The following is a 22,303-nucleotide window of genomic DNA, read 5'->3' on the forward strand; positions in this document are numbered from 1 at the left end:
GACATGTGGTTCAGAATTTTGGATTGTAATTAACACTGACATAATATTTGCATTTAAAGCTGTATTAAATGCAATATTAGTATATTTGAGAGTCTACCGTGTTACTTGATGACAACAGGTGTATTTAACAATAATAGAAGGGATGTCACAAAAAATGTCTACGTGATAAACTTACTGTAAAACACGCTTGAATGAATAATAATTCATGAAGCAGGCAGGTCTCAGAAATCATGACCGCTGTATATAATGCAAATTAGATGGGCATGTTTTTGCCTCCCATTATATGGATTAAAGTGATGCCGCGTGGATAAGTGATGTCACCGAGTGGTAGATTTAAACATTGTTCATATGCGACCAGCTCAAACTAGTTTCGAAGAAAAAGTAGGACGACACAGTAAACGCAAGCTGTACTCTGGGTGCGGAAAGCAAACGACTACACAACCGGTATAGTGATTTGACTGTGAAGTTGCCTGTTTGTGAGAATGAAGTAAGTTGACGCACTGTTTTCTAATCCCGCATTTTTTGTCAGTTTAAGGCATTCATTATTAACAATCATAGACCATATCCATATGTTATTTACATTGTTTCTTTGTTCACTGATTTGCTGTCGATGTTCAGAACAAGTGCATGCATTGGTAGGCATCTCCAATTTGTTTTACGAACAATCAAATACCATATCGCTACAGACTGGGGTTTTTACTCTATATTCTCAAACTCTTAAGGTACATTTTGAATATACCGTTTTAAGACTTCTTACAACGGGAGGGAGATTTTTTTAAACTTTGTTTTCACATTCCCACAAGAGCATCCCTGTGTTGTAATTTACCCCAACTCTACTAGGTGTTACAAAGCGTATCCTAGGGTGTTACTTGTTTAGCTTACACCTATTACCACCTAAACCAGAATAAGATATAATTAATCAATGATATATAATTGTTCAATTCAAATATGGGAACGTAAATTCAGCTTTTGATAGTGCAAGTGATCTAATTAATTGAGTTTTAATGGTAGAAAAAGGTGGTTTCTATTCATTATGGGACAATCTCATCAGACAGTGTGGTTTCTAAATGTGTTTGTTCTCCTGTCAAAACCATCAAAATGTTGGGATTCATCTGAAGGAAGACCCTGTAGGAAGCTACCATGGCTAGCTCATTGTTTGCCTGGGGCTTTATTTTACTCCCAATTAAAGCAACACTCTTCGTGCACTTGCAGGATGTCAATCCTGCCAGAGATTTTCCACACACTTTTGTCTAGTTTTAGGTTATAAGGCATGGCATGGTAAGGTAATCCTATATGAGACTATATTCAAGCTTTATAGCTAAGGTTGAACTGAGGAAGAGTGATTGGAGGAATGGAATGCACCCCATCACTCTTTTGTTGCTCCCTATCTTGACAACAACTTTTAAAGATTTTATTTTCCAAAACCTTTAGCTAAGGCTTTGTTTGTATTGTATGTAGTTGTGAGACAGTTGTTGTGAAGTAGCTGTGAATAGTTGTGACCTCAGCTCACGTTGTCTATTTGTTCAGTATGTCTACGCATGTTGGTTCCATGGATATAACAAGGTCATGTCTTAGTAAAACCTTGATTCACATTGTTTATACAGTGTTTGGTTGATATGATAATTTTGTTCTAGAGATCCACGACGGATCTGCGTTCAAGATCATCTTTAAACGACTTTCATGAAGTTTGCCTTTTGGGAGAGTGAACTCTCCGGTTCATGAGGAAGTTCTCAAAATGTACTGCCCTCGCATCTACCAAAGGGAGCATCACGCTTATTTTCTTCATCTTAAGACTTCATTGTCTTCTTATGCAAATAGGTTTACATTCAGCTGGACAGTGGAGAGGCCTTGCTCCTAAGATGTGGCATGGGATCTGTGTTAGGGCTTTTGAGAGAAATGAAAACAGGCAAGAAGGCCCTTTGTTTTGGTCCAATGAATCAGTATTCCTTTGAGGGGACTCTAAAGGCCTTTCAGCAAGCGCTTGGCCTCTCCCTCCGCATGGCTGGAGCACAGAGAGGGAGAGGGAGCCTGCTGAGAGCCTGTTCTGTTCACACAAAAGCCCGGAGAAGCCCTCCACATTTGGGGCTGGGAGACGAGCGGGATTTGCTCGGCCGGCTGACGTGTGAAAGAACGGACTCATTTAATGGAGGCCTTTCTCTTGAAACTGAACTCTCAAAGAAGACTCTGTAATTTCCCAGCCCAGTAATGGGGGGGGGGGGGGGGAGAAACAGGGAGAGATGTATGGGTTATTGACACATTTAATGTATTCAAAGGGGATGCCTGTGGCCCACATATTAAAGGGATATACTGCTGTACTTGTTGATTGAGCACTCATCAAGTAATAGCAGAAGGCTTGAAGGCGTTCAGTTCATTCAGTGAGACAAAGGTTATCTAGGCAAAATATTATGATCGGATAAGAGCAATGTTAGAATCCATTAGCCTACTTTCATCATGCATAACTGTCAACGGGAAAATGTCTGTAAGTGGTGTACACTACCGTTCAAAAGTTTGGGCTCACTTAGAAATGGCCTTGTTTTTGAAAGAAAATAAAATGTTTGGTCCATTAAAATAACATAAAATTGATCAGACATACAGTGTAGACATTGTTAATGTTGGAAATTACTATTGTAGCTGTAGCTGGAATATCTTCATTGACATATAGAGGCCCATAATCAGCAACCATCACTCCTGTGTTCCAATGGCACGTTGTGTTAGCTAATCCAAGTTTATAGTTTTAAAAGGCTAATTGATCATTAGAAAACCCTTTTGCAATCATGTTAGCACAGCTGAAAACTGTTATTCTGATTAAAGAAGCAATAACAATAACAATAACAGCCTTCTTTAGACTAGTTTAATATCTGGAGCATCAGCATAACGTCAAGAGTAAAGAGGCGATTACGGGATGCTGGCCTTCTAGGCAGAGTTGCAAAGAAAAAGTAATATCTCTGACTGGCCAATAAAAATAAAATATTAAGATTGGCAAAAGAACACAGACACTGGACAGAGGAACTCTGCCTAGAATGCCAGCATCCGGGAGTCGCCTCTTCACTCTTGACGTTGAGATTGGTGTTTTGTGGGTACTATTTAAGGAAGCTACCAGTTGAGGACTTGTGAGGCGCATGTTTCTCAAACTAGACACTCTAATATACTTGTCCTCTCGCTCAGTTGTGCACCGGGGCCTCCCACTCCTCTTTCTATTCTGGTTAGAGCCGGTTTGCTCTGTTCTGTGAAGGGAGTAGGACACAGCGTTGTACAAGATCTTCAGTTTCTTGGCAATTTCTAACATGGAATAGCCTTAACTTCTCAGAACAAGATTAGACTGACCAGTTTCAGAAGAAAGTCAATTGTTTCTGGCCATTTAGAGCCTGTAATCGAACCCACATATACTGATTCTCCAGATACTCAACTAGTCTAAAGAAGGCCCGTTTTATTGCTTCTTTAATCAGAACAACAGTTTTCAGCTGTGCTAACATAATTGTAAAACGGTTTTCCAATGATCAATTAGCCTTTTAAAATGATAAACTTGGATTAGCTAACACAACATGCCATTGAAACACAGGAGTGATGGTTGCTGATAATGGGCCTCTGTACGCCTATGTTCAGCTGAAGTCGGACGTTTACATACGCTTAGGTTGGAGTCATTAAAACTCGTTTTTCAACCACTCCACAAATGTATTGTTAACAAACTATAGTTTTGGCAAGTCGGTTAGGACATCTACTTTGTGCCTGACCCATTTAATTTTTCCAACAATTGTTTACAGACAGATTATTTCACTTAAAATCCATTGTGTCACAATTCCAGTGGGTCAGAAGTTTATATACACTAAGTTGACTGTGAACTTGGAAAATTTCAGAAAATGATGTCATGGCTTTAGAAGCTTCTGAGGCTAATTGACATCATTTGAGTCAATTGGAGGTGTACCTGAGGATGTATTTTAAGGCCTACCTTTAAATTCAGTGCCTCTTTGCTTGAGATCATGGGAAAATCTAAATAAATCAGCCAAGACCTCAGAATTGTCTTTTGTAGACCTCCACAAGTCTGGTTTTTCCTTGGGAGCAATTTCCAAACGCATGAAGGTACCTGTTATGCAGGTGAGTGAGGACCCAAAAGCGACTTAACAGAAACTGAGTTTATTAAAGTCCAAACAGAGAAAACATAATCCTCAATCCTTTACAGGAAATGTCCAAACAGGGGAAACATAAATCCTCTTTAGTTGTTGAGGAGAATTGCAGGATAAGCTGCAACAGACTGCAGGTCCCTTCGGGTAGGCGCGGGCCGTAGCGGAACGAGACACCTGCTCACACGCAGCATCTGATGAAAAGGCAAAACACGACAGGACGGAACAAGGACACAGCAAACAAGAATCCGACAAGGACAGAGGCAGAAACCGAGAGAGAAATAGAGACCTAATCAGAGGGCAAAATAGGGGACAGGTGTGAGAGAGTAAACGAGGTCGTTAGGAGAATGAGGAACAGCTGGGAGCAGGAACGGAACGATAGAGAGAGAGAGGGATAGAGAGAGAGAAAGAAACCTAATAAGACCGGCAGGGGGAAACAAAGAGAAGAGAAAGCACAGGGACAAGACATGACAATACATGACAATACATGACAGTACCCCCCCAATCACCGAGCGCCTCTTGGCGCACTCGAGGAGGAAACCTGGCGGCAACGGAGGAAATCATCGATCAGCGAACGGTCCAGCACGTCCCGAGATGGAACCCAACTCCTCTCCTCAGGACAGTACCCCTCCCAATCCACTAAGTACTGGTGACCACGTCCCCGAGAACGCATGTCCATAATCTTCCGGACCCTGTAGATAGGTGCGCCCTCGACAAGGACGGGGGGGGGGGGAAGACGAACGGGGGCGCGAAGACAAGGCTTGACACAGGAGACATGGAAGACTGGGTGGACGCGACGAAGATGTCGCGGAAGAAGAAGTCGCACTGCGACAGGATTAACGACCTGAGAAATACGGAACGGACCAATGAACCGCGGGGACAATTTGCGAGAAGCTGTCGTAAGGGGAAGGTTACGAGTGGAGAGCCATACTCTCTGACCGCGACAATACCTAGGACTCTTAGTCCTACGCTTATTAGCGGCTCTCACAGTCTGCGCCCTATAACGACAAAGTGCAGACCTGACCCTTTTCCAGGTGCGCTCACAACGTTGGACAAAAGCCTGAGCGGAGGGAACGCTGGACTCGGTGAGCTGGGACGAGAACAGAGGGGGCTGGTACCCAAGGCTACTCTGAAAAGGAGATAGCCCGGTCGCAGACGAAGGAAGCGAGTTGTGAGCGTATTCTGCCCAGGGGAGCTGTTCTGCCCAAGACCCAGGGTTTTGAAAGGAAAGATTGCGTAAGATGCGACCAATAGTCTGATTGGCCCGTTCTGCTTGACCGTTAGACTGGGGATGAAAACCGGAAGAGAGACTGACGGAAGCCCCAATCAAACGACAAAACTCCCTCCAAAACTGAGACGTGGACCCCTGCGGACCCCTGTCCGAAACGGCGTCTGACGGAAGGCCATGAATTCTGAACACATTCTCAATTATGATTTGTGCCGTCTCTTTAGCGGAAGGGAGCTTAGCGAGGGGAATAAAATGAGCCGCCTTAGAGAACCTATCGACAACCGTTAGAATAACAGTCTTCCCCGCTGACGAAGGCAGACCGGTAATAAAGTCTAAGGCGATGTGAGACCATGGTCGAGAGGGAATGGAAAGCGGTCTGAGACGACCGGCAGGAGGAGAGTTACCTGACTTAGTCTGCGCGCAGTCCGAACAAGCAGCCACGAAACGGCGCGTGTCACGCTCCTGAGTAGGCCACCAAAAACGCTGCCGAATAGAAGCAAGCGTACCCCGAACGCCGGGGTGGCCAGCTAACTTGGCAGAGTGAGCCCACTGAAGAACGGCCAGACGAGTAGAAACGGGAACGAAAAGAAGGTTACTAGGACAAGCGCGCGGCGACGGAGTGTGAGTGAGTGCTTGCTTTACCTGTCTCTCAATTCCTCAGACAGTCAACCCGACAACACGCCCCTCAGGGAGAATCCCCTCGGGGTCGGTAGAGGCTACAGAAGAACTGAAGAGACGGGATAAAGCATCAGGCTTGGTGTTCTTAGTGCCCGGACGATAAGAAATCACGAACTCGAAACGAGCGAAAAACAACGCCCAACGAGCCTGACGCGCATTGAGTCGTTTGGCAGAACGGATGTACTCAAGGTTCTTATGGTCAGTCCAAACGACAAAAGGAACGGTCGCCCCCTCCAACCACTGTCGCCATTCGCCTAGGGCTAAGCGGATGGCGAGCAGTTCGCGGTTTCCCACATCATAGTTACGTTCCGACGGCGACAGGCGATGAGAAAAATATGCGCAAGGGTGGACCTTATCGTCAGAATGGGAGCGCTGGGACAGAATGGCTCCCACGCCCACCTCTGACGCGTCAACCTCGACAATGAATTGTTTAGTGACGTCAGGAGTAACAAGGATAGGAGCGGATGTAAAACGCTTCTTGAGGAGATCAAAAGCTCCCTGGGCGGAAACGGACCACTTAAAGCACGTCTTGACAGAAGTAAGGGCTGTGAGAGGGGCTGCCACTTGACCGAAATTACGAATGAAATGCCGATAGAAATTTGCGAAACCGAGAAAGCGCTGCAGCTCGACACGTGACTTAGGGACGGGCCAATCGCTGACAGCATGGACCTTAGCGGGATCCATCTGAATGCCTTCAGCGGAAATAACAGAACCGAGAAATGTGACGGAGGAGACATGAAAAGCGCACTTCTCAGCCTTCACATAAAGACAATTCTCTAAAAGGCGCTGGAGAACACGTCGAACGTGCTGAACATGAATCTGGAGTGACGGTGAAAAAATCAGGATATCGTCAAGGTAAACGAAAACAAAGATGTTCAGCATGTCTCTCAGTACATCATTCACTAATGCCTGAAAGACAGCTGGAGCATTAGCGAGACGGAACGGCAGAACCCGGTATTCAAAATGCCCTAACGGAGTGTTAAATGCCGTTTTCCACTCGTCCCCGTCCCTGATGCGCACGAGATGGTAAGCGTTAAGAAAGTCCAACTTAGTAAAGAACCTGGCTACCTGCAGAATCTCGAAGGCTGATGACATAAGGGGAAGCGGATAACGATTCTTAACCGTTATGTCATTCAGCCCTCGATAATCCACGCAGGGGCGCAGGGTACCGTCCTTTTTCTTAACAACAAAAAACCCCGCTCCGGCGGGAGAGGAAGAAGGCACAACGGTACCGGCGTCGAGAGCAACAGACAGATAATCTTCGAGAGCCTTACGTTCGGGAGCCGACAGAGAGTATAGTCTACCCCGGGGGGGAGTGGTCCCCGGAAGGAGATCAATACTACAATCATACGACCGGTGAGGAGGAAGGGAGGTGGCCCTGGACCGACTGAAGACCGTGCGCAGATCATGATATTCCTCCGGCACCCCTGTCAAATCACCAGGCTCCTCCTGTGAAGAGGGGGCAGAAGAAACAGGAGGGATAGCAGACATTAAACATTTCACATGACAAGAAACGTTCCAGGATAGGATAGAATTACTAGACCAATTAATAGAAGGATTATGACACACTAGCCAGGGATGACCCAAAACAACAGGTGTAAAAGGTGAACGAAAAAATAAAAAAAGAAATGGTTTCACTATGGTTACCAGAAACTGTGAGGGTTAAAGGTAGCGTTTCACATAATATACTGGGAAGAGGACTACCATCCAAGGCGAACATGGCCGTGGGCTCCCCTAACTGTCTGAGAGGAATGTCATGTTCCCGAGCCCAGGCTTCGTCCATAAAACAGCCCTCAGCCCCAGAGTCTATCAAGGCACTGCAGGAAGCTGCCGAACCGGTCCAGCGTAGATGGACCGACAAGGTAGTACAGGATCTTGACGGAGAGACCTGAGTAGTAGCGCTCACCAGTAGCCCTCCGCTTACTGATGAGCTCTGGCTTTTACTGGACATGAAATGACAAAATGTCCAGTGGAACCGCAATAAAGACAGAGGCGGTTGGTGATTCTCCGTTCCCTCTCCTTAGTCGAGATGCGAATACCCCCCAGCTGCATGGGCTCAACACCTGAGCCAGTGGGGGGAGATGGTAGTGATGCGGAGAGGGGAGACACTGTTAACGCGAGCTCTCTTCCACGAGCTCGGTGACGAAGATCTACCCGTCGTTCTATGCGGATGGCGAGTTCAATCAAAGAATCCACGCTGGAAGGAACCTCCCGGGAGAGAATCTCATCCTTAACCTCAGCGTGGAGACCCTCCAGAAAACGAGCGCGCAACGCCGGCTCGTTCCAGTCACTGGAGGCAGCAAGAGTGCGAAACTCTATAGAGTAATCCGTTATGGATCGATTACCTTGACATAGGGAAGCCAGGGCCCTGGAAGCTTCTTTCCCAAAAACTGAACGATCAAAAACCCGTATCATCTCCTCTTTAAAGTTCTGATACTCGTTAGTACACTCAGCCCTTGCCTCCCAGATTGCCGTGCCCCACTCACGAGCCCGTCCAGTAAGGAGAGATATGACGTAGGCGATACGAGCTCTACCCCTTGAGTATGTGTTGGGCTGGAGAGAGAACACAATATCACACTGGGTGAGAAACGAGCGGCATTCACTGGGCTGCCCAGAGTAACACGGTGGGTTATTAATTCTGGGCTCCGGAGATTCGGAAGCCCAGGAAGTAGCTGGTGGATCGAGACGGAGATTGTGAAACTGTTTTGAGAGGTCGGAGACCTGAGCGGCCAGGGTCTCAACGGCATGCCGAGCAGCAGACAATTCCTGCTCGTGTCTGCCGAGCAGCGCTCCATGGATCTCGACGGCTGAGTAGCGAGGATCCGTAGTCGCTGGGTCCATTCTTGGTCGGATTCTTCTGTTATGCAGGTGAGTGAGGACCCAAAAGCGACTTAACAGAAACTGAGTTTATTAAAGTCCAAACAGAGAAAACATAATCCTCAATCCTTTACAGGAAATGTCCAAACAGGGAAAACATAAATCCTCTTTAGTTGTTGAGGAGAATTGCAGGATAAGCTGCAACAGACTGCAGGTCCCTTCGGGTAGGCGCGGGCCGTAGCGGAACGAGACACCTGCTCACACGCAGCATCAGATGAAAAGGCAAAACACGACAGGACGGAACAAGGACACAGCAAACAAGAATCCGACAAGGACAGAGGCAGAAACCGAGAGAGAAATAGAGACCTAATCAGAGGGCAAAATAGGGGACAGGTGTGAGAGAGTAAACGAGGTCGTTAGGAGAATGAGGAACAGCTGGGAGCAGGAACGGAATGATAGAGAGAGAGAGGGATAGAGAGAGAGAAAGAAACCTAATAAGACCAGCAGGGGGAAACGAAGAGAAGAGAAAGCACAGGGACAAGACATGACAATACATGACAATACATGACAGTACCACGTTCATCTGTACAAACAATAGTACGCAAGTATCAGCACCATGGGACCATGCAGCCGTCATACCGCTCAGGAAGGAGATGCTTTCTGTCTCCTAGAGATGAACCATCATAAAAAAAACCAGACTACGGTTTTCAACTTGCCATGGGGACAAAGATCATACTTTTTGGAGAAATGTCCTCTGGTCTGATGAAACAAAAATAGAACTGTTTGGCCATAATGACTATCGTTATGTTTGGAGGAAAAAGGGGGAGGCTTGCAAGCCCGAAGAACACCATCCCAACCGTGAAGCCTGGGGGTGGCAGCATCATTTTGTGGGGGTGCTTTGCTGCAGGAGGCTGGTACACGTCACAAAATAAATGGCACCACGAGGGAGGAAAATTATATAGATATATTGAAGCAACATCTCAAGAGATCAGTCAGGAAGTTAAAGCTTGGTCGCAAATGGGTCTTCCAAATTGACAATGACCGCAAGCACTCTTCCAAAGTTGTGGCAAAATGACTGAAGGACGATAAAGTCAAGGTATTCGAGTGGCCATCACGAAGCCCTGACTTCAATCCTATAGAAAATGTATGGACAGAACTGAGAAAGCGAGTGCGAGCAAGGAGTCCTACAAACCTGACTCGGTTACACCAGCTCTGTCAGGAGGAATGGACCAAAATTCACCCAACTTATTGTGGGAAGATTGTGGAAGGCTACCCAAAACGTTTGACCCAAGTTAAACATTTTAAAGGCAATGCTACCAAATACTAATTGAGTGTATGTAAACATCTGACCCACTCGGAATGTGATGAAATAAATATAAGCTGAAATAAATAATTATCTTTATCATTATTCTGACATTTCACATTCTTAAAATAAAGTGGTGATCCTAACTGACTTAAGACAGGGAATTTTTACTAGGATTTAAATGTCAGGAATTGTGAAAAACTGAGTTTAAATGTATTTGGCTAAGGTGTATGTAAACTTCCGACTTCAACTGTAGATATTCCATACAAAATCAGCCGTTTCCAGCTACAATAGTCATTTACAACATTAACAATGTCTACACTGTACTTCTGATGAATTTGATGTTATTTTAATGGACAAAACATTTGCTTTTCTTTCAAAAACAAGGACATTTCTAAGTGACCCCAAACTTTTGAATGGCCGTGTATTTGCATGGTTTTCCATGTAATCATGGAAACAAAAATACAGATATTAGTAGGCTATGTTCATAGGCTAAAATGATCCACCAACTAAGATGAAGGACAGTTAACTGCAGAGTAACTTCAAATTAACGTCATCTATAAACTGACTGAAAACAGAGCAAAGTATGTTATAATAAGTACAGTGTACTACATTGAGGTGCAGTAACTCATAGCAACACATATAGTGCCTTCAGAAATTATTCACACCCTTGACTTTTTCCACATTCCATATTACAGCCTGAATTTAGACTAAATTGAGACTGTGTCTCTGGCCTACACACAATAACCCATAATGTCAAAGTGAAATTACACTGAACAAAAATATAAATGCAACATGCAACAATTTCAAAGATTTTACTGAGTTAAGGTTCATATAAGGAAATCATTCAATTTAAATAAATGAATTAGACCCTAGTCTATGGATTTCACATGACTGGGAATAGAGATGCATCTGTTGTCATAAAACTAGTCCAGCATTTGCGACCACCATTTGCCTCATGCAGTGCGACACATCTCCTTCAAATAGAGTTGATCAGGCTTTCGATTGTGGCCTGTGGAATGTTGTCCCACTCCTCTTCAATGACTCTGCGAAGTTGCTGGATATTGGCGGGAAATGGAACACGCTGTTGTACACATCGACACAGAGCATCCCAAACATGCACAATGGGTGACATGCCTGGTGAATATGCAGGACTTGGAAAAACTGGGACATTTCAGCTTGTGTACAGATCCTTGCAACATGGGGCTGTGCATTATCATGCTGAAACATGAAGTGATGGCGATGGATGAATAGCACAAGAATGGACTTCAGGATTTCGTCACGATATCTCTGTGCATTCAAATTGCCATCGATAAATTGCAATTGTGTTCATTGTCTGTGGCTTATGTCTACCCATACCATAACTTCACCGCCACCATGGGACACTCTGTTCACAACGTTGACATCAGCAATCAGTTCATCCACACGAATGCCGTAGACGCTGTCTGCCATCTGACAGGTACAGACGATTTCTCAGGTGAAGCCAGATGTGGAGGTCCTGGGCTGGCGTGGTTACACTTAGTCTGCTGTTGTAAGGCCGATTGGACGTACTGCCTAGTTCTCTAAAATGGTGTTGGGAGCGGCTTATGGTAAAGAAATTAATATAAAATTCTCTGGCAACAGCTCTGGTGGACATTCCTGCAGGCAGCGTATCAATTGTACGCTCCCTCAAACTTGTGGCGTTCTGTGGCATTCTGTTGTGTGACAAAACTGCACATTTTAGAGTGGCCTTTTATTGTCCCCAGCACAAGGTGTACTTGTGTAATGGTCATGCTGTTTAATCAGCTTCTTGATATGCAACACTTGTTAGGTGAATAGATTATCTTGGCAAAATGCTCACTAACAGGGATGTAAACACATTTGTGCACAAAAAATTGAGAGAAATACGCTTTTTGTGCGTATGGAACATTTCTGGGATATTTTATTTCAGTTCATGAAACATGGAACCAACACTTTACATGTTGCATTTATATATTTTTTTAGCGTATGTTTTATTTTTTACAAATGAACTAAAATTGAAAAGCTGAAATGTTTTGAGTCAATAAGTATTCCACCCCTTTATGGCATGCTTAATTAAATAAGTTCAGGAGTATACATTTGCTTAACAAGTCACATAAGTTGCATGGACTCACTCTGTGTGGAATAATAGTGTTTAACATATTTTGAATGACTACCTCATCTCTGTACCCAACACATACAATTATGTGTATGGTCCCTCAGTCGCGCAGTGAATTTTAAACACCGATTCAACCACAAAGACCAGGTAGGTTTTCCAATGGCTTGCTAAGAAGGTCACCTATTGGTAGATAGGTAAAAATAAACAAAGGAGACATTGATTATCCCTTTGAGCATGGTGAAGTTAGTAATTACACTTAGGATGGTGTAGCAAGACACCTAGTCACTACAAAGATTCAGGTGGCCTTCCTAACTCAGTTGCTAGAGAGGAAGGGAACCGCTCAGGGATTTCACCATGAGGCCAATAGTGACTTTAAAACAGTTACCGAGTTCTATGGCTGTGATAGGAAAAAACTGAGGATGGCTCAACAACATTGTAGTTACTCCACAATACTAACCGAAACGACAGAATGAAAAGAAGGAAGCCTGTACAAAATAAAAAATATTCCAAATGCATGCATCCTGTTTATAAGGCACTAAAGTAAAACTGCAAAAAAAATGGCAAAGAAATTAATAATAATAATAATAATAATAATATATGCCATTTAGCAGACGCTTTTTATCCAAAGCGACTTACAGTCATGTGTGCATACATTCTACGTATGGGTGGTCCCGGGGATCGAACCCACTACCCTGGCGTTACAAGCGCCATGCTCTACCAACTGAGCTACAGAATTAACTTTATGTCCTGAATACAAAGTGTTATGTTTGGGGCTAATCCAACACAACACATCACTGAGTATCACTCTTCATATTTTCAAGCACGGTGGTGGCTGCATTATATAATGGGTATGATTGTCATCGGCAAGGACTAGGGAGTTTTTTTGGGGGGGATAAAAATAAATGGTATAGAGCTAAGCACAAGCAAAATCCTAGAGGAACATTTGGTTCAGTCTGCTTTCCAACAGACACTGGGAGACAAATTCACCTTTCAGCAGGACAATAATCTAAAACACAAGGCCAAATATACACTGGAGTTGCTTACCAAGACGGCAATGAATGTTCGAGTGGCCTAGTTACAGTTTTGACTTGAATCGATTTGAAAATCTATGGCAAGACTTAAAAATGGCTGTCTAGCAATGATCAACAACCAACGTGACAGAACTTGAAGAATTTTTAAAAGAATAATGTGCAAATATTGCACAGTCCAGGTGTGCAAAGCTCTTAGAGACTTACCCAGAAATACTGACAGCTGAAATCACTTCCCAAGGTGATTCTAACATGTATGGAGGTGTGAATACTTCAATGAGATAGTTCTGTATTTCATTTTCAATATATTTGCAAAAACTTCTAAAAACATGTTTTCACTTTGTCATTATGGGGTATTGTGTGTAGATGGGTAAGAAGCATATATGCCTTTAATTCAGGCTGTAACACAACAAAATGTGGAATTAAGTCGAGGGGTATGAATACTTTCTGAAGGCACGGTAGCTGACTAAACTCCACTACATGGTGAAGGAAGTTTCTGATGAACTCCACCAAAAGGGTGGAGCAGAGACCAGGCTTTTTGGAATTCAGGTCTGACTACATTGGTTCACCCAAGATCAATACTTTAAAAAAAAGTTTTTATTAAATGCTAACCTTGTACCTATGTTTGCCCTTTGTAGTTATGTGTCTTTCTGTGTTTGCTGTCAATAAACGTTAATCAAATACAAGTACTGACTGTGTACTTGTTGAGATTCAATTGGCACATGCGCATTTGCGCTGAGTTGCCATCTTAGATCAAGAGCGATGAACAAACAGTTGGTGGTTGTATGTGATGGACAAACATAGGTACAACGTTAGAAAGTTTCCTAATTCTGACTAGCACATGAACGCGGCATTAGTAATTTGATGCCAAACTCAACAGTCGATGAGGTGGCACGCAACCATTGGTTGATGCAATGCAACGCCTTCTTTGTTCCTCTGGTAAATGTAGAGGTTAACCCAGGCTCTGCAGGCCTCAGCATCACTCCAATTCCCCAGGCACTCTCATTTGCTTCTGTAACCGTAAAAGCATTGGTTTCATGCATGTAAACATTAGAAGCCTTCTCCCTAACTTTGTTTTATTCACTACTTTAGCACACTCCGCCAACCCGGTTGTCCTAGCCGTGTCTGAATCCTGGCTTAGGAAGGCCACCAAAAAATCCTGAAATTTCCATCCCTAACTATAACATTTCCCAACAAGATAGAACTGCCAAAGGGGGTGGAGTTGCAATCTACTGCAGAGATAGCCTGCAGAGTTCTGTCATTACTATCCAGGTCTGTGCCCAAACAATTCAAGCTTCTACTATTAAAAATCCACCTTTCCAGAAACAAGTCTCTCACCGTTGCCGCTTGTTATAGACCCCTTCGGTCCCCAGTTGTGCCCTGGACACCATATGTGAATTGATCACCCCCAATCTATCTTCAGAGTTCGTAGTGTTAGGTGACCTAAACTGGGACATTCTTAACACAATCTAAGCTAGATGCCCTCAATATCACACAAATCATCAAGGAACCTACCAGTTACAACCCTAAATTCATAACCATGAGCACCCCCTTAGATATCATCCTGACCAACCTGCCCTCGAAATACCCCTCTGCTGTCTTCAACCAGGATCTCAGTAATCACTGCCTCATTGCCTGTGTGCGTAATAGGTCTGCGGTCAAACGACCACCCCTCATCACTGTCAAACACTCCCTAAAACACTTCAGTTAGCAGGCCTTTCTAATCGACCTGGCCCGGGTATCCTGGAAGGATATTTACCTCATCCTACTCTTCAAAAGTGCTTAAATAAGCATGTCCCATTCAAAAAATTTAGAACTAAGAACAGACTTCACCACAGACTTGACTGCCCTTGACCAGCACAAAAACATCCTGTGGCGTTATGCATTAGCATCGAATAGCCCCCGCGATATGCAACTTTTCAGGGAAGTCAGGAACAAATGTACTCAGTTAGGAAAGCTAAAGCTAGCTTTTTCAAACATACATTTTCTTCCTGTAACACTAATTCCAAAAAGTTCTGGGACACTGTAAAGCCTATGAAGAATAAGAGCACCTCCTCCCAGCTGCCCACTGCACTGAGGATAGGAAACAATGTCACCACCGATAAATCTACGATAATCGATCATTTCAATAAGCATTCTCCCATGGCTGGCCATGCTTTCCACCTGGCTACCCCTACCCCGGCCAACATCTCAGCATCCCGTGCAGAAACTTGCCCCCCCCCCCCGCCACTTCTCTTTCACCGAAACCAGACAGCTAATGTTCTGAAAGAGCTGCAAAATCTGGACCCCTAGACAATCTAGACCATCTAACTTCCCCTTAAATTGGATAGTACCTGCATAGTACCTTCTCCACTATGCAGTCTGGTTTCCAAACTGGTCATGGGTGCACCTAAGCCATGCTCAAGGTCCTGAACGATATCATAACCGCCATCGATAACTGACAGTAATGTGCAGCCGTCTTCATTGACCTGGCCAAGGCCTTCAACTCTGTCAATCATTGCATTATTATCAGCAGACTCAATAGCCTTGGCTACTCAAATGACTGCCTCGCCTCGTTCACAAACTACTTCTCAGATAGAGTTCAGTGTGTCAAATCAGATGGCCTGTTGTCCGGTACTCTGGCAGTCTCTCTGGGGGTGCCACAGGGTTCAATTCTCGGGCCGACTCTTTTCTCTATATATATCAACAATGTCGCTCTTGCTGCTGGTTATTCTGTGATCCAACTCTACGCAGACGACACCATTCTGTATACATCTGGCCCTTCTTTGGACATTGTGCTAACAAACCTACAAACGAGCATCAATGCCATACAACACTCCTTCCGTGGCCTCCAACTGCTTTTAAATGCTAGTAAAACTAAGTACATGCTCTTCAATCTCTTGCTGCCAGCACCCTTCTGCCCGACTAGCATCACTACCCTGGACGGTTCTGACCTGGAATATGTGGACAACTACAAATACCTAGGTGTCTGGTTAGACTGTAAACTCTCCTTCCAGACTCACATTAAGCATCTCCAATCCAAAATTAAATCTGGAATCGGCTTCCTATTTCGCAACAAAGCCTCCTTCACTCACGCCTCCAAACATACCCTCTTAAAACGGACTATCCTACCGATCCTTGATTTCGGCGATGTCATTTACAAAATAGCCTCCAACACTCTACTCAGTGAACTGGATGTAGTCTATCACAGTGCCATCCGTTTTATCACCAAAGCCCCATATACTACCCACCACTGCGACCTGTATGCTCTCGTTGGCTGGTCCTTACCACATATCTGTCGCAAAACCTACTGGCTCCAGGTCATCTATAAGTCTTTGCTAGGTAAAGCCCCGCCTTATCTCAGCTCACTGGCAATACCCACCCGTAGCTCGTGCACCAGCAGGTATATTGCGCTGGTCACCCCCAAAGCCAACACACCCTTTGGCCGCCTTTCCTTCCAGTTCTCTGCTGCCAATGACTGGAACAAATTGCAAAAATCTCTGAAGCTGGAGTCTTTTTTTCTCCTTCTCTTACTTAAAGCATCAGCTGTCTGAGCAGCTTATTGATCACTGTACCTGTACACAGTCAATCTGTAAATAGCCCACCCAACTACCTCATCCCCATATTATTACTTACCCTCTTACTCGTTTGCACCCCAATATCTCTACGTGCATTTTATTTGTATTTTGTTTATTTCACCTTGATTTAACCAGGTAGGCCAGTTGAACAAGTTCTCATTTACAACTGCGACCGTGCCAAGATAAAGCAAAGCAGTGCGACAAAAAGAACAACAACAAGTTACACATGGAATAAGCAAACATACAGTCAATAATACAGTAGAAACAGTCTATATACAGTATGTGCAAATGAGGTAGGATCATGCACATCGTGCACATCATCATCTGCACATCTATCACTCCAGTATTAATGCTAAACCTCTCTACTCTTCTACATTTCTATTTTAATTTTATTTTGTGTTATTAATTGTACGTTTGTTTATGTCTAACTCTGTTGTTGTTTTTGTTGCACTTCTTTGCTTTATCTTGGCACGGTCGCAGTTGTAAATGAGAACTTGTTCTCAACTGGCCTACCTGGTTAAATCAAGGTGAAATAATGCATCTATGCATCTACAGTCGTGGCTAAAAATTGAGAATGACACAAATATTAAAGTCTGCTGCTGTTGCCTCAGTTTGTATGAAGGCAATTTGCATATACTCCAGAATGTTATGAAGAGTGATCATATGAATTGCAATTAACTGCAAAGTCCCTCTTGCCATGCAAATGAACTGAATACCCCCCAAATATTTCCCCTGCATTTCAGCCCTGCCACAAAAGTACTGGCTGACATCATGTCAGTGATTCTCTCGTTAACACAGGTGTGAGTGTTGACGAGGACAAGGCTGGACATCACTCTGTCATGCTGATTGAGTTTAACAGACTGTAAGCTTCAAAAGGAGGGTGGTGCTTGGAATCATTGTTCTTCCTCTGTCAACCCTGATTACCTGCAAGGAAACATGTGCCGTCCTCATTGCTTTGCACAAAAAGCGTTTCACAGGCAAGGATATTGCCAGTAAGATTGCACCTACATCAACCATATATCGGATCATCCAGAAATTCAAGGAGAGCGGTTCAATTGTTGTGAAGAAGGCTTCAGGGCGCCAAAGAAAGTCCAGCAAGCGCCAGGACCCTCTCCTAAAGTTGATTCAGCTGCGGGATTGTGGCACCACCAGCACAGAGCTTGCTCAGGAATGGCAGCAGGCAGGTGTGAGTGCATCTGCACGCACAGTGGGGCGAAGACTTTTGGAAGATGGCCTGGTGTCAAGAAGGGCAGCAAAGAAGCCACTTCTCTCCAGGAAAAACATCAGGTACAGACTGATATTCTGCAAAAGGTACAGGGATTGGAATGCTGAAGACTGGGGTAAAGTCATTTTCGCTGATGAATCCCCTTCCCGATTGTTTGGGGCATCCGGACAAAAGCTTGTCCAGAGAAGACAAGATGAGCACTACCATCAGTCCTGTGTAAACAGTAAAGAATCCTGATACCATTCATGTGTGGGGTTGCTTCACAGCCAAGGGAGTGGGCTCACTCACAATTTTTCCTAAGAACACCTATGAATAAGGAATGGTACCAACATCCTTCGAGAACAACTTCTCCCAATCATCCAGGAACAGTTTGGTGACGAACAATGCCTTTTCCAGCATGAAAGACCACCTTGTCATAAGGCAAAAGTGATAACTAAGTGGTTCGGGGAACAAAACATCAATATTTGGGGTCCATGGCCAGGAAACTCCCCAGACCTTAATCCTATTCAGAACGTGTGGTCAATCCTCAAGAGGCGGGTGGACAAACAAAAACCAACAAAGTCTGACAAACTCCAAGCATTGATTATGCAAGAATGGGCTGCCATAAGTCAGGATATGGCCCAGAAATTAATTGACAGCATGCCAGGGCGGATTGCAGAGGTCTTGAAAAAGAGGGTCAACACTGAAAATTTTGACTCTTCGCATCAACTTCATGTAATTGTCAATAAAAGCCTTTGACACTTATGAAATGCTTGTAATTATACTTCAGTATTCCATAGTAACATCTGACAATAATATCTAAAGGCACTGAAATAGCAAACCTTGTGGAAATTAATATTTGTGTCATTCTCAAAACTTTTGGCCATGACTGTAGTCGGGCAGGAACTCAACCATGGTCACTCACAAGTTCCAACTCCCCAAAACATAAAGATATAGGACATACATGGAACCATAATGTGTTTTTATCATCTCTTTCAGCCCAGTGGCTAGTAAACTTTCCAATAATATGTTGATAATGATATTACATTTTCTCTCCACAGAATGCAAGGTGTGTTCTCAATGACACTTGTGCTGCTTGTGGCCTTGATGGTCACAGCAGAAGCAGCACACAAACATGGTGACAAAAAAGGTGAGATGTGATCAAACAACATTAATGTGTACAGTATGTCAGATTTAAAAAAATGTATCCCTTTGAAGGAGCTCATGTTATGTTGTGTTACTGCAAATGTCTGGCAAAATCAATTCAATTATTTATTTGTTTTATTTTTGGTGCCACAGGTCAGAAAGCCAAAGAGGGGGGCAAAGCAGAATGTGCTGAGAAGCGCTTTGGCAAATGTGTGCCCAATGCTGGTGACTGTGGAGATGGGTTCCGTGAGGCCACCTGCAGTGAGCACACCACCAAACACAAGTGCAATATCCCCTGCAACTGGAAGAAGGCCTTTGGTGGTACGAGGGCAAATGTTGGAGATGGATGTGGTCCTGACAGACACATACAGTACATACATATATTCACATATATGTAAATATACGACATGTATCTGCATTCTGTACCATCATCATTAGTAACTAGGGCCCATAGTTTTTCATGGTCACTGGTCAGGTCTCATCGTGGTCAGGAAAAACTCTGGTCTCTAATCATAACGGAATTAGATCAACATGTTTTTATGGATGTTTTATATGATAAAATAGATGGTATTTCTTTCTAGCTGACTGCAAGTACAGGTTCACCAATTGGGGTGAGTGTGACACGACCACTGGCACCAAAAGCCGGTCAGGAACCCTGAAGAAAGACCTGTTCAAGTTAGACTGCGAGGCCACCATCACGGTGACCAAGCCATGCTCCTCTAAGCCCAAGGGGAAGGGAGGAAAAGGTAGGTCGGATCTCATTTATTAGACCACCATCGGACAAACCCAGCGGACAAAACTGGTTGAAATTCTGTTTGTTAAGGGGATGTTGAATACTGATGGCATACTCCTTAGCAGGTATGCATTTGTCACTAAACTGGAAAAGCAGGTTCTCCAAAACAACATGAAAACACAAACCCAACACTGCAGAAAATAAAGCAATTCATATGCTGAAAGGAATTTCATAGCCACCCTGTCAAAATGCACTTAGCCGTTTGACTGAGAATAGCCCAATTGAATCTAAACAACTGACTTTTTTCTTCTTCTTTTTCTAGGGAAGAGGACAGAGTGACAACTAAAGAGTGAAGCTTGAGAACTGACTGAGACACAGCAGGTGTGACTTCTGGCTTACTTCAACAGCACAGTTGTCACCCTCGTTTGCCAAACACTCAGCCAGTGTCTCTGACTGTGTCCAAAATGACACCCTATCCGTTATATAGTGCACTACTTTAGACCAGAGGGCCCTGGTCAAAAGTAGTGCAATATATAAGGGATAGGGTGTCATTTGGGATGTAGCATCTGTCTCTGCCGCTAAGCGCTTTGTCCTTCTCAAAACAACAACAACCCAACAATCTCTGTCTATACTCTCATGTTCATGTCTTTTCACGAAAACAATCTTGTTATGTGTTTTTATTTGTTTTAAGGGTTTAAAAAAATCTTTACATTCTTTTCAGTAGGAAACTTGACATATAAGTCAGTCTTCATAGTTTTAGGCCATCTTGTGTTGTTTTTTTTAACAGAAAATGTAAAGAACTCAACTTCTATTGATAGTTGTAATAAAGCTATAGTTACAAAATTAAACATAAACAAACAACACTATGAACAAAATGATAATATTTCTTCAATGATCATGAGTGTCGTTGACCATGTTCCAAGAAGCTCAAAAATACATATTTTAGAAGATTTTAGAGGAATCGTTTTTGTATGTGGATATGTGTACTGTCTATATCCTGGAAACAAATATTAGAACTGTATGGAACAATGAAACTCCTCTGCAAAATGTATTTTTGAACTATAGAAATGACTGGAATTGCAACACAAGGTTTGTATAAAATAATAAAATACTGTACTGTTGTTTGTATAACAAAAATTAGTTGTGTTTTGTCTGAATACTTTTCATATTAAGTAATTGTTTTTCTCAAATCAAATCAACGTTTATTCGTCACGTGCGGCGAATACAACAGGTGTAGACCTTACAGTGAACTGCTTACTTACAGGCTTTAACCAATAGTGCAAAAAAGGTGTTAGGTGAACAATAAGTAAGTAAAGAAATAAAACAACAGTAAAAAGACAAGCTATAAAAGTAGCGAGGCTACATACAGACACCGGTTGGTCAGGCTGATTGAGGTAGTATGTACATGTAGATATGGTTAAAGTGACTATGCATATGTGATGAACAGAGAGTAGCAGTAGCGTAAAAGAGGGGTTGTTGGGTGGGACCCAATGCAGATAGCCCGGTTAGCCAATGTGCGGGAGCACTGGTTGGTCAGCGCAATTCAGGTAGTATGTACATGAATGTATAGTTAAAGTGACTATGCATACAGTATATGGTAAACAGAGAGTAGCAGCAGCGTAAAAAGAGGGGTTAGGGAGGGGCACACAATGCAAATAGTCTGGGTAACCATTTAGTTACCTGTTCAGGAGTCTTATGGATTGGGGGCAAAAACTATTGAGAAGCCTTTTTGTTCTAGACTTGGCACCCTGGTACCGCTTGCCATGTGGTAGTAGAGAGAACAGTCTATGACTGGGGTGGCTGGGGTCTTTGACAATTTTTAGGGCCTTCCTCTGACATGCCTGGTGTAGAGGTCCTGGATGGCAGGCAGCTTAGCCCCAGTGATGTACATTTAAGACATTTAAGTCATTTAGCAGACACTCTTATCCAGAGCGACTTACAAATTGGTGCATTCACCTTATGACATCCAGTGGGACAGTCACTTAACAATAGTGCATCTAAAACTTAGGGGGGGTGGGGTGAGAGGTACTGGGCTGGGCTGGGCTGTATGTACTACCATCTGTAGTGCCTTGCAGAGGCCGAGGAATTGCCGTACCGGCAGTGATGCAACCAGTCTATGACTGGGGTGCTCTCAATGTTGCAGCTTTAGAACCTTTTGAGGATCTCAGGACCCATGCCAAATCTTTTTAGTTTCCTGAGGGGGAATATGCTTTGTCGTGCCCTCTTCACGATTGTCTTGGTGTGTTTGGACCATTCTAGTTTGTTGTTGAAGTGGACACCAAGGAACTTGAAGTTCTCAACCTGCTCCACTACAGCCCCATCGATGAAAATGAGGGCGTGCTCGGTCCTCCTTTTACTGTTGTCCACAATCATCT

At 43.7% G+C, this 22,303-nt stretch overlaps 1 protein-coding gene across 2 annotated transcripts; it reads left to right on the forward strand.

The window, feature by feature from the left end:
• Positions 1-288: 288 nt before the first annotated feature.
• On the forward strand, positions 289-21,065 carry LOC123993291 (midkine-A-like). 2 transcript variants are annotated; one of them, XR_006831424.1, is made up of 6 exons: positions 289-487; positions 19,111-19,199; positions 19,349-19,516; positions 19,777-19,941; positions 20,251-20,383; positions 20,474-21,065. XR_006831424.1 is itself a non-coding variant. In XM_046295261.1 (5 exons), exons 1-5 carry the CDS (start codon positions 483-485, stop codon positions 20,265-20,267), a joined length of 444 nt encoding a protein of 147 aa, XP_046151217.1. In that variant the 5' UTR covers positions 289-482; the 3' UTR covers positions 20,268-21,065. The 2 variants fall into 2 exon arrangements, 1 of the variants encoding a protein (XP_046151217.1); XM_046295261.1 differs by having other exon boundaries at positions 20,251-21,065.
• The last annotated feature ends 1,238 nt before the right edge of the window (positions 21,066-22,303 follow it).

Source organism: Oncorhynchus gorbuscha, linkage group LG02 (genome assembly GCF_021184085.1).
Source record: "Oncorhynchus gorbuscha isolate QuinsamMale2020 ecotype Even-year linkage group LG02, OgorEven_v1.0, whole genome shotgun sequence".
Taxonomy (NCBI): Eukaryota; Metazoa; Chordata; class Actinopteri; order Salmoniformes; family Salmonidae; genus Oncorhynchus; species Oncorhynchus gorbuscha.